Here is a 13655-nt window from a genome sequence, read left to right as displayed (position 1 = left end):
GGGAAAGAATACATACTGATCAAGGTTAAAAGAGATCTCCTAGAGAGAAAGTTCACCTGGGAGGCAAAACTGGAAAGAGGTTTTGAGTTTGAGGCCAAGTGGGGCTATGCAGCGAGACCCTATCTTCAAAACAATAAATTAAAGTCTGGGTGTAGTAGTGTATGCCTTTAATACAACACTCAGGAGGCAGAGACAGGTGGATCTCTGTGTTGAAACCAGCCTTGTCTACTGTTGAGCTCAAGGCCAGACAAGGCTACATCCCTATTTCAAAAAAGCAAAACAAAAATGAAAAAAACAAAACAAAAAACTTAAAATAAATAAATCACATAAGAAATTGTGGATGACAGGATTACAATGATAACTACCAATTTTCAAACATTTAAAACTATATTGGTTTCAAATTTTTTAGACTAAATTATTTGAAAGTAATAATGTTCACTTATGTCTACTTCCTCTGTACTGCATATCTAAAGGGAACAGCAGTTCTGGGAGACAGTTTCTTTCAGTCCCCAGTAAGAACTCTAGTAGAGGAACACAGTTAACAGCTCTGTTCCAAATGGAGCTGACTATGGCTGGAGAGATGGCTCAATGAGGAAGAATACTTGTTGCTCTTCCAGAGGACCCAGGTTCAGTTCCCAGCACCCACATCTCACAACCATCTGTAACTCTAGTTTCAAAGGATCTAACACCCTCTTCTGACCTCCACAAGTACCAAACAGAATGCTTTATATATTTATATATACATTACATTTATAAAATAATAATATATCCTAAAGGAGCTGATTGATGAAGACTGAATCAAAATTACTCCCTAAAACCTCTCATTGGAATAATTATTCAATGCCCACATAGTTATTTCTCAAACTAGCTCATTAAGAAATACTCAGTCAGGATACTGAGAGAAAGATCCTCTAGATACCTATTTCTGGAAGCAGTGTCCCTAGAGCTATACTGGCTGACTATGTACAGGAACTGAGACCTTCTGACTACAGTAGAAACCTCTTACTCTAAGTCCAGAGCCATCATGGGGGGCAGAAGGAAGAAAACAGTGAAGATGATATTCTCCTAATGCCTCAAACCCAGCACTTCTAGGCAGCTGCACTTCACATAGAGACAACGATGCTTTTGTTGACTCCTGCTACCACACTGGCCACTGGCAATATGGTGTTCCCAAAGGTAAAGAGAAATAAATGTCACAGTACCGGAGCCACCTGCACCACTTGAAGCTGTATGTGCTGAGGTTGCTGCAGACCAGACGCTGACTGAGACACAGGAATATACTGAATCCTCTGGTAGTCTCCCTGAGGTGTTCGGTAATCCGTCGTTAGGGTCTGGGACAGTTCTGTCATTGCCTGCGTTAGCAGGTCTGTTGTCTAGAAAGAAAAAAAAATCACAACATATTAGCAACAACACTGTAGCAATTTCAGTGTTCTTAAATCCTACAACAATTCAGTTTGGCCCAAGGGTGCATCGTGGAAATACAAACTGGCCTGAGAGCCTGACTCTGGACCAGTGGACCTGCTCTGGAGCTTCTGACATTATCACTGTGAAGGACAGCATTGAAAGTGTCCTGCTCCTCCTTTGGCAGAGAGATTTGGAAAGCACTGGCAAGAAGACCCAAGCATAAATATCGGGCTGAGGGCAAGTGGCCACACCTGCATCAACTAATAAAAAGCTTGGCATGCATGGCTTTGGTGTTTAAAGAGAGGATGAGCACTTGAAGGGAATACTATGCTCTTCCTAGTCACCTACTTACCACCACAGTCTCTCCAGTGGCACTATCTGTGGTTAAGACAGCTGGGGTGGCGCTGATCACAGCTGTCGTCAGCGGTGTGTGGATGGTGTTGGGGAGCTGGGCATACTCTGGATGTTTCTTTCGAATGTGTTGGACCATCTTGGTCTGGAAAATGAAGGAAAAATAAACAATTACTGCAGCTAAAGCAGGAAAAGAATAAGCTTAAGGCCAGCCTGGGCTAAACAGCAAGAACTTGTCTCAAAACAAAGCGAAAAGGACAATGATCAGAATTAGCCACTTTCCCATATGCAAATCCTCCAAAGGTTCTTAAAGCATTTATTGGTTGCCTATAAAATGTCTGTTTGTTTCGCCAGACACAATGGCTTCTGCACATAAGGTTCATCTCCTTGGGAAGTTGTAGCAGAAAAGATCAGTTGAGCCCAGGAGTTTGAGGCCAACCTGGGAAATACAGAAAGATCCTATCTCCTAAATTCAATAAAAAAAAAAAAGTCAAAGCAGCAAAAACAACACTTGAGAAGCAACCACACTGTCAAAAGCAATACAGGGTATAGGATGGGGAGAAGAGGAGAAGAAAAAGAGGAAAAATAAAAACTAACATGATTCTATACCATCAAGAAGGATCCAAAAACCTCACACTTGTTCCCAGGCCCCATGAATGGCCGAAGCAATCAGTCACTCTTGGTCGACAGAAATGACCCCCTTTCAAGAACCATCTCAGGTCCTGAATAGTGACTACACAGGCTGAGCCTATAAACTGTGGAACAAGAACACTCAAATATAAGGCCCTGAGCAGGCCAAGGTAAAGGAAAGCAGCTGAGTGCTCAGACTAGTAAACAGCCGTAATGTGGAGGAGCCCACAACATTCCTACCCCCCTTGTTTTGCTGTGGTCCCTGCCTTTATAGGTCTCCTAAAGTCCACCAATTCAGCAGCAGCCACGCAAGACACCTGGATGAGAAGTATTTAGAACACTACTGGTGTAAAGTTCTGAGTCATCCTGGGTCAGAGCCTGCACCATACCTTGCTGCTATACTGCTTGGAACAGTGTGGGCAGCAGACAGGAGGGGTGGCAATGGTGCCAGTCAGCTGGGTGTGGGTGCTCAGCATAGGGTCAGGCTCTCCAGGGCCAGCAGGACGAAGTTTCCGAATGCTTGGTGGGAGTTCAGCTCCTGGGTGGTTCTTCAGAATATGGGCTTTGCGTTTGCTGGCACTCTTATAAACCTGCAGTGTAAATAGTTGACCATGAAAGCAAGGTATGAGTCCACTTTCTTGCTTAAAGAAAAATAAAAAAAAAAATATCATTCTAAGGAAAGGAGAAAAATGTATTGGTATAGCCCCAAATAAAACAATCAAGAAGCTACAGTGTATGACAGGACATGCCTGTAATCTCAGCTCCTGAGAGACTGCAACAGGAGACTTCTGGCTGACTGCCATTTTGTACTATTCCATGAGTCTAAGGCCAGTATGAAGTAGAGTGAAATCCTGTCTTAGGATAAGAAGGGCTGCTAGGTATGATGGACCACACCTATAATCCCAGCTCTCAAGAGGCAAGGGCCAGCTTGAGCTATACAGCCAGACCCTGTCCTAAAAAGACCCAGAGTTATGGATGTGGGTATTATATTTTAGAATAAAGTGAATCTGATATGGATATGCTAGGCAATTTCCTTGAATTTCCTATATAAATCTAAAATAATAACTATAAAAATACCCTTTATCAAAAGTTTAACAGATAAAAAGCACACCCAGTAGCCTTTGTCTTTCTGTGTGGCTACAACAGTACAAACAGAGAATTCCACCACAAACCTTTTCTCGCCCCACTCAACCTCCTAGGAAGCCCAGTCTATCACCTGTCTTATAAGCTGACATACTGTTTAACAGCTTGGAAATTTCAAATGAGTTCATATTCTAGGCTCTTGGTTAACTGTTCTCTATTGTAAATGTCACAGACAGAAGTGATAATAAGAAAACAAAGTCAGTAAATATCTCAGGGGGAAAAAACAGCTTACATTTCATCATTTTAATTAATTGGGGAGGGTTCAAGACAGGGTTTCTCTGTATAGCTTTGGTGTTTAATTAATTTTTTTGTAAAAAAATTATGTGTACACATGTATATCTGCGTATATTGCAGGTATCTGCAGAGTCCAAAAGTGGTATCGGGTCCTCTGGAGCTGGAGTTACAGGCAGTTGTGAACCACCTGATGTGGATACTGGGAATTAAACTCAGGTCCTCTGGAATGGGAGAACAGCAAATGCTCTCAATCACTTAACCATCTCTCTAGTCCCTAAAATATTATTTTGTGTTTGTATGTATCTTCTTGTCTATAATTGTTTCATATTTGTACAGTACACACGGAAGAAAGGAGAGGGCATCAGATCCCTTGGAGTTGCAAAAGACTGAGCTACCCAACATAGATGAGGGAAACAGAATCCTTGGCAATAGTAGTAAGTGCTTCCTCTTAACCATGGAGCCATCTCTACAGCCCTTGGCTTACAATGAGGCTACCTTTTAGCCTTTCCTGTCTAAATGAAAAACCCCATAGGCATTCCTCCATGAGGTAAGCTTCCACTATGGCAGCCCAACCAGGAGAGTATTATAAACTTTTACCTTATCACAATACTGACAGAAGTAATCGCGGTTGGGTTTTATGATTGGGAGGGTTAACTCGGGCACCTCTTCTATCTTCATGTCTGGATGCCTCTTTGATAAGTGATTCACCTGGAAAAGAGAGAAAAAGGCACACAGAGAGAGTACCATTACAATCAGAAATTAAACAAAAGCCTTTGGTAATGAGTGCTAAAAGTTAAAAATCTAAAGCAAGGGCTATAGAGATAGGTTAAGAGCACTGGCAGCATTTCCAAAGGTCCTGAGTTCAATTCCCAGCAACCACATGGTGGCTCACAACCATCTACAATGAGATCTGATGCCCTCTTCTGGCATGCAGGAATATATGCAGACAGAACACTGTATACATAATAAATAGATCTTACATGAATTTCCTAAAGAATAAATCTGGCTTTCATTATTCAATTATCTTACTGAGACTGCTGAATGGATACAAAGTAAGGTTCTATATTTTAACTACTATGACCCTCTAACCACCTCGATATTCTGAATGAAATCTATGCCCTGGCAATGCTGAAGCAGGCATGGGCAGCCCGTATATAGAGGTTCTGTTGAACTTGTTCACATTGAGTTTCATGGTCTAAGTTGATGGGGACAACTGACCAGGTCTCTTCCTCAAGAGGGCACCAGATCTCATTACAGATGGCTATGAGCACTATTCCTCATATGGTTGCTGGGAATTAAACTCAAGACCTTTGAAAGAGCAGGCAGTGCTCTTAACCTCTGAGCCCTCTCTCCAGCCTCTGCAACTGCACTGGTACAGCTGAAAGCAGTGAAATATCCTGATGTTTCCCCTAATCTAGGACCACACTCCCTGCAGTGAAGGGAAGTTTCCTTATGATTGTTTCCTGAAAAAAGAAGGCACTGATAGGGAACAGTGGGAAGGAGATAAAGACCCTACCAGTAAGAATATTCAACTAATAAGAGAAGGGAAATAAAATACGATAAGACCAGGAAATAAAGGTAAAGAAAACCAGACTAATAACGAAAAGGGGTAGAGGTCTAGGGATGTAGTTCAGCAGCAGAGCACATGCTAAGTAGGTGCACATGCTAAGTAGGCCCCCGGGTTCCTAGCATCAAAAGGGGGAAAAGGAAGGGCATGGAAACTTTCAAATCATCCAAAAAGTGGTTCAGAAGGGAAAAGGGTGTCTGTCACAGAAAGGAAAGAAGCTCAAATTGGAGGGACTGCTTTTCGTCTCCCCTAGCCACTAACTGATACACCCACAAATCTACTTTGTTAAGGTTCATTGCCACTGACAGAAGGGTGGATCTGGAGGCAGGAATTTGCTCATCCAGCACTGACCAGCATGCCTCGCCTCCGGAAGCCCATCATGCACAAACGGCACTTGAACGTGAAGCTGTCGTAGTCCGAGGACGTGATGCGTGGTTTGAAGGTCTTGGAGCGGCTGATGCGGTCAGCTTTCTTGGCCTCCCTTTCAGGGTTATGCATCCTTTGCATGTGCTCCCGGAGTTTGTCTTTTCGCTATTTGGAGAAATTTTGTTAAAACAGTGTAGGAGCAAGGATAGAAAATTTTTAATTGAAGGGTAATTAAAAAAAAAATCAACACTGATTCCTGGGAAACCCATCAGCCACACCAGTCAGGAAAGTAGGTAGGCTAACTGCAGATAACCTCCAAATCCAATCCCCAGTCTTATCCTCAGCTCTGTAGCAGACCACCTACTTCAACATCCTCTTCCTCTCTGCCCCCACCTCCAGTCAATCACACATATCTTCCCCTGCAAAGTTCCCTCCCCTCACCCAGACTTATGCCATATCCCAGCCCCTAATCCCAGCAGGAATTCTCCAGGAAACCACCAACTAAGCCTGCCAGAGCAGACCAGCAAAGCAGGTGGGCGAGCTTCATATCTTCACTCTCCCTGTCTTTTCCACACCAATTTCCCAGTCTCAGCCTCAGATGGGTAGCAGACCACCTGCTGTGACCCTCCACATTCTCTGCCCTCGTTCCCAGGGAACTAAGCAGATCCTGGTGGAACACCCTGCTTTCCTCCCACCTGTGGCCCCCTCAGCTCCAACTTCTAAATGTCAGTCCCCAGTATCTAGAAACACCCTCCCAACAGAGACAAGAGCAGATACCAGCACTTAGAATTACAATCTTCTGTAGTCAGAGGCTGCTCGTTTGTTTCCCGGCCGCCCAGACCCAAATTAGTCACACTGAAACTATATTAATTGCAACACTGCTTGATCAATGACTCAAAGCATATTGTTAGTTAGCTCTTATATCTTAAATTAACTCATTTCTATTAATCTGTGTATCACCACGTGGTTGTAGCCTACCAGTAAGGTTCTGTCTGGCATCTGGTGTCTGTCTCCTGTGGAGGCTACATGGCTTCTCCCTGCTTCTACCTACTCTCTCCTCCTCTGGCTGCTTGGAATTCCTGCCTTGCTCTATTCTGTGCTACAGTAGGCCCAAAGCAACTTCTTTGTTAACCAATGGCTTTCACAGCATACTGAGGGGAATCTCACATCACCTCCCCGTTTCTGTCAAAATAAAAAGGTTTTAACTTTAATATAACAAAATTACATACAACAAACCAGTTACCAAGCAAGAATTATAGTTACAATATTTATATCTACTTTACCTTTTATCATAACTAAGGAAAACTATAACTGTAACTATATGTTATTCAACCCCATCAAAGACTTCAGAAGGATTTAATATTACCTAAGTAAACAGGAAGTGCATTGTAAGCAACTTCCAAAACTCTAAAATTGGCACAGACAGCTTGCTGCCTGAACAGCTACCCAAAGTTCTTCTATAATGTTGGGGCATTCATCTTCAGCCAACAGGCCCATAGTTTCTGACAGACTGTTCCATGAAGCAGGAAATTTGAAGATCTCTTATACCTTGTACTGGCAAAGTTCATCAGTTGCTTTCTTCTGTGTCCTGCAAAATGTATGGCAGTTCTCCTCTGTGTGCTGTGAATGCCATTGGTTAATAAAAAAGCTACTTTGGGCCTACTGAAGTACAGAATAGGGCAAGGAAGAAATTCCAAGCAGATAGAGGAGGACAGAATGGGTGGAGTCAAACAGAAGCCATGTAGCTGCCACAGGAGCCAGACGCCAGATGCCGGACAGAATCTTACCAGTAGGCCACAACCACGTGGCGATACACAGATGAATAAAAATGAGTTAATTTAAGATGTAAGAGCTAGCTAGAGTCATTGGCCAAGCAGTATTGTAATTAATATACTTTCAGTGTTATTATTTTGGGTCTAGGCAGTCAGGAAACAAGCAAGCAGCCTCCACCAACAATCTTCCTGAACCCAGATGCAACTTAAGGAGAGAGATCAAGGGGATACAAATTGGAAAGGAAGAAGTCAAAGTATCTTTATTTACAGATGATATGCTAGAATGCATAAATGACACTAAAAATCCTACTGGGAAGCTTCTACAACTAAAAATCACTTTCATCAAAGTGAGAATCCAAAACATCTCAGCAATGTAATTTCCGCACAGGCAATGGAATGACCTTTCCATTCCTCCACACCGGGAGCAATAACATTCACTCTTTGTTCTAACAGTCAAATTTACATAGAGTCAGTTCCACAAAATTACCTGCTAACAGACCACATAAAATTTTCTAAAAAAGACACCATTGATAACAAACAAATTTGGATGTCCCCAAATATGGACATCACAAAAGAGATTGGTGAGGAGAATAGGTGAATCCAGGATTCAGGAACATTTAGTAACTTTATCTAATGGTTTGGAATGTCAGGTGTTTCCCCCTTGGACACTGGCTCTTTCCTGGGTAGTGTCACCTGTTCCAGAGTACTGCTTTGTCAAGTTCTACCTGCCCTCTTGTGATTTTGATATACACACTATTATTGTCTTTGCCTATGGAATTTTCAACTATGTCTGCAAAAATTAGAAACCTCGTGGACATCACCCCTTCTCCTTCTTTCTTCTTCTTGATGCTTCTTTGTGCAAAGGAATAAAGAATATGTAGCCATAAAGTACTGAGTTAATTTTTTTACCTTCAGATATTCGCTTACCCTAGACATCCTATTCTGAGCCCTGAGGGGTTGGTACTCAAGGTTCCGGACAGGATGCATAAAGAAAAATTCAAATAGATCCATACTTATACCCTGCATGAAACTCAACTCCAAATGGATCAAAGACTTTGACATAAAATCAGATACACTGAACCTGACAGAAGAGAAAGTGGAGAATAGCCTTGAACTCATTGGCACAGGAAAAGACTTTCTGAACAGAACACCAATAGCATAGGCACTAAGAACAATAACTGAAAACAGAACCTCATGGATCTGAAAAGCTTCTGTATGGCAATGGACACCATCATCTGGACAAAGGGGCAGCCTACACAGTAGGAAAAGATTTTACCAACTCTACTTCTGAAAAAAGGCTAATATCCAAAATATATAAAGAACTCAAAAAGCTAGATATCAAGAAAACAACCCAATTTAAAAATGGGGTACAAATTCAAACAGAATTCTCAAAAGAGGAAATAGCTGAGAAACACTTAAAGAAATATTCAACATCCTTAGTTGTCAGGGATATACAAATCCAAACTACTTTGAGATTTCATCTTATATCCATCAGAATGGCTAAGATAAATAAAACTAATAGATAGTTATGGATAGAAGGGGACTGGAGTGAGAAGATCAAGTGAGGAGGGGAGGGAAGAGAGGGCTAGGGGAGGGAATGTGTGGAGAGACATAAACTTACGGTCATTAGTGGTACAGCATGAAAACCTAATATAGTAGAAGCTTTGTAAAATATATACATATGATGAGGAATTCCCCTCTGTATGCTATGAATATGTCCTTTTACATTGGTTATTAAAGAAGCTGTTTGGCCAATAGCTTAGTAGAGTAAAGCCAGGCGGGAAATCCAAACAGAGATATAGAGAGAAAGTAGGTGGAGTCAGCAAGATGCCATGCAGCTGTCAAAGGACAAAGACGCTAGCTGCCAGCCAGGACCTTTACCGGTAAGCCACACCCTCATGGCAATAGACAGATTAATAGAAATGGGTTAATTTAAGATATAAGAGTTAGCTAGAAGCCGGGTGGTGGCGCATGCCTTTAATCCCAACACTCAGGATACAGAGGCAGGCAGATCTCTGTGAGTTCGAGACCAGACTGGTCTACATGAGCTAGTTCCAGGACCAGCTCCAAAGCTACAGAGAAACCATGTCTTGAAAAACAAACAAAAAAAGAGTTAGCTAAAAATATGCCTAAGTATTGGCCAAACAGTGTTAATGATATAGTTTCTGTGTAATTATTTGGGTCAGGGCAACTGGGAAATGAAACAGTAGTCTCCGCTTACATACACACATACATACACACACACACACACACACACACACACACACACACACACACATATATGTATGTATATATATGAAGATCTAAATGAAATCGCCAAATAACAAGGGAAACAGAGCCCCAACTAGACATTTTGTTATCAAATAAAGTTTCCAGTATCAGGATTAGGTTACATCTAATTGACTTGTTGGCCAAAGGGGTCCCATGAGAATCCCCAACAACCCAGGCTGTTGCTAAGACTATAGGCTGCTCTCTACAAACTGACAAGGCCCCATTGCTGAAGACAACACCTACACAACTCCTCAAACACAGCCGAGCTGGTGCCTATAAAGAGCCTTCACCCCTACATGCTAGTGCCTTTGGTACAGGAAGGTTCTCTGCACACTATCAAAAGAAAATATAAACACCAGCCCAGTCACAAACCCTTTGTCTACAATGATGTCCTGCTTGCAAGATGTGCTTGTGTAATGGTAGCACAATATTTGTGTGAGTAATCAAACAATATCTGATTTGACTTAAGGCCCACTCCAAATGAGATCGAACCCATACTTGATACTACTTGAGTGACCAAGAACTTGACACTAGATAGTCCAGGGACCTAGGGTAAAACCAAATACTACTGTTCAAAAAAAAGCAATAAATGATATTCTGCTATCCTCATAGATGAGTACCATGATGATGATGGCTGACATCATCAGAGAAGCTGCCTCCTGCAGCAGATGGGAGCAAGCATAGAGACCCATAGTCAGACATTATACAGAGAATAAGAGGCCTTGGAACACTCGGGCCTAAACAGGGTGTCTCCATCAAATCCCTCCTCTCAGGGCTCAAGAAACCTTGTGTGCAGAAGAGGAGGCACTAAAGGCACAGGAGCCAGAGGGGATGGAGGACACTAAGGAAATGATGCCCTCTAAGTCAACAGGATTGACGCACATTTGAACTCACAGAGACTGAGGCAGTACATACAGGGCTTGCATGGGTCTGCATCAGATGGGGTCCTATAGCTGAAAAAAGAAGTGGACACATGCCCCATCCCTAAGCTAGAAGCTAACTTCAATTGATAACCACTTGCAAATAAAAAATTACACTTTCTTCGAGGGAGTCTCACTGGGTAAGTAAACTACTCTTTTTTATTTATTTATTTATTTTTACTTTTCAATGGGAGAGCATGAACACAATCCCCCATTACTACAAATTCTGCAGTCAAGTTTGCTGCATTTGGGGAAATCACAGGGTCAGCTCATCTGCAGTGCAATGGATAAGCTTCGCCCTGGGAAAGCCATCTTCGTGATCATGGTATCTCCACTGCCAGATAAACAAACTATCTTAAAGGTAGGCTGCATGCCCAGGAGCTTTTTGAGACAGGGTCTCCCTACTGTATACCCAAGCTGGTCCTTAATTTGCTACATAGTCTAAGCTGACCTCAACCTCATGGCAATTCCCCTGTATCAGCCTCCCAAGCACTGAGATTTCAGGTAGATGCCTCCATACACAGCTCATAGTGGAATTCTTCAGCCATTTCAAACATGATGATATACTGTAAGCCATCAAAATAAATTCCATAATTGATCTATAAGGGATGTACCACAAAGCTTAAGCTTTTTCTCTTTAATGTTCACATTCCATATGAACATACCTCTTACTTGTCCCCTCCCAATAATCTCCAGTTTCTTTCAACTTAATTAATTTTATTGATCATTAGTATGGCAAGGACATTCAAGTACCACAAGCACACTTGAAGGGCAAAGGACAACTTTTAGGGGTAGGTTCTCCCTTCTACTGTGGGATTCAGATACGGAACTCAGATTCTCAGGTTCGTGTGGCAAGTGCCTCTACCCACTGAACAATCTCACTGGCCCTCTTCCCAGCAGCTAGAACAAGTTAGCCTAACCATGTTTAGCAACGCCTCCCAACAACAAATACCTCCAAGTCTCCTGCAGACTTCCCCTTCGTTTCTTCTTAATTCTAGGCAGATTACTGGTTTGGGTTTCATTTTGTTTTCTTTTGTGTTCACTATGTAGCACAAACTGGCTTGCCATTTACTATATAGCTTAGGCTAGCCAAAAGTTCAAGCTCCTTCTGCCTTTGCCTCCTCTTGACTGCGATTCCACGCCAAACTACTTACGTCTTATTGAGTCCTTGAAATCACTGCACTCTCCAGAGCAGTCTAATCCCTCTGCTCCGTCCCCTCAGACATCTTTATGTTTCCCATCTCTGCCGAAGATCTTGCTTAGGTGACTTACCTGCAGGTTCTCATCTGATAAATAGTCAACAACAACAACAACAACAACAGCAACCTCTTGATTTAATTAGTACATAAATAAACTGGTCTCTTAGGCCTCCATCAATAACAATCTCGTTCTACTATCCATTACTTAGAGCATGTGCACAAAGCCATGAAACAAGCAGGTGTCTGTCCTTAGCCTGACTTAATCCTAGGCTGGACAGTTTCCTCTGGCTGCAGGTTGGCGTCCTACCTTAAATTGTTTCCCACAGGTGGAACACAGGAAGTCCTTGCGGTCGGAATGGCGGAGCATGTGCAGTCTCAGCTTGTCAGGGCGACAGAAGGCCTTGTCACACTCAGTACACTGGTAGATCTTTTCAGAGTGGAAGCTGCGCACGTGCTTTTTCACCTGGCAGTAAAGACCAGGGGACGCTCAGGCCAAAAGAAAGAACCAGAGGTGGCTATGACGCTAGAGGGCACCAACACACCACTGAGGACTTTGAGGAGCCTGGTTATCATCAAGGGATGACTGCATCCAGTAACACAGGCTGTGCTTGTCACAAAGAAACAGCGCAGGCCAGAGTCCTAGAAATCTGGACCTCCCAGGTAACTCACAGGAAGAAAGAGCACCGCCTCAATCTCTTGTACAATTTTCTTTCCTTTTTAAGAAGGCTAAAACGTAAAGTTGCTTTGGATTTTAATGAATCTTGCTAAATATTACCTATAAGAAAACAAAAGTCATTTGTCCTCATTTTTGTTTCTACATATGTAGAGGTAATTCTGCATCATTAATAGCTGACCCTTTCATGTCTTCCTATAAAATCAGGTCTGGGATACAGCTCTGTATAACACAGTTGCCTGCAGCCACATGCACTCGAGGCCTTAGGTTTGGTCTCAGCACTGGAAGAAACAAGTCAGGTTCTAAAGAACAAAAGACAGGGATCAGATACATTGGCAATACTACGTGTTCATTATATGGACTGATTTCCTTCCTCCTCGGCTGGGCCATAGACACTTCGCTCTCAGCTAATCAGACAGTTTTACCCTGGATTCAACTCCAGAACTTCAGTTGGGGTGGAGGGTAGAGAAGGACTCAGGTTCTGAACTCTCTCAGCTATAAATAATGCATGAAAAGGCTTTGGGAAGGGATACGGCTCAATAGTATAATGTGTGCTTAACATGGAGGATGCTTTGAATCCAAGAGCCAGCACTGTGTGGGCGGGGGTGGGAGTGATGGTAAGTAAGCTATAGACAGTTTAGTAGAAAATCTACTGAACTGTTCCTTTAAAGCACTTGGCTTCCCCAACATCAGAGTTCCTTATCCATTGCATTATGCCTCAACAACTTTCCAACTGTGTGGAGAAAAACTTCTCAAGACTCTCATTGTTAGAAGAAACACGATTAGGCCAGGTGGCTGGTGGTGCGTGCCTTTAATCTCAACACTTGGGAGGCAGAGGCAGGTGGATCTCTCTGAGTTCAAGGCCAGCCCGGTCTTCAGAGCTAGTTCCAGGACAGGCACCAAAGCTACAGAGAAACCTTGTCTTGAAAAAACAAACAAAAACAACAACAAAAAAGATCTATGATTAAATCACAGTTCTTTTGCTTTAGTAATTTCTAAAGAATATTTTATGAAGCCGGGCAGTGGTGGAGCACGCCTTTAATCCCAGCACTCGGGAGGCAGAGACAGACGGATCTCTGTGAGTTCGAGACCAGCCTGGTCTACAGAGCTAGTTCCAGGACAGGC

At 42.7% G+C, this 13655-nt stretch overlaps 1 protein-coding gene and 1 non-coding gene across 2 annotated transcripts in view; both read right to left on the bottom strand.

Moving 5' to 3' along the window:
* Prdm10 (PR/SET domain 10) overlaps nt 1–13655 on the bottom strand; it is a 101503-nt gene that overhangs the window by 15609 nt on the left and 72239 nt on the right. Inside the window, exons 14-19 of the mRNA XM_026779304.1 lie at nt 12165–12320; nt 5681–5860; nt 4360–4470; nt 2775–2975; nt 1757–1900; nt 1203–1373 (exon numbers count right to left, since the gene is read on the bottom strand). Coding sequence (XP_026635105.1) covers nt 1203–1373; nt 1757–1900; nt 2775–2975; nt 4360–4470; nt 5681–5860; nt 12165–12320 — 963 coding nt within the window. The remainder of the gene's footprint in view (nt 1–1202; nt 1374–1756; nt 1901–2774; nt 2976–4359; nt 4471–5680; nt 5861–12164; nt 12321–13655) is intronic.
* Nucleotides 10845–11007, bottom strand: LOC113456139. Its single transcript, XR_003377007.1, has one exon. It is a non-coding gene; the product is annotated as a U1 spliceosomal RNA (small nuclear RNA).

The sequence above is a fragment of the Microtus ochrogaster genome, chromosome 5 (genome assembly GCF_000317375.1).
Source record: "Microtus ochrogaster isolate Prairie Vole_2 chromosome 5, MicOch1.0, whole genome shotgun sequence".
In the NCBI taxonomy this organism is placed as follows: Eukaryota; Metazoa; Chordata; class Mammalia; order Rodentia; family Cricetidae; genus Microtus; species Microtus ochrogaster.
This window is presented reverse-complemented; position numbering and strand designations above follow the sequence as displayed.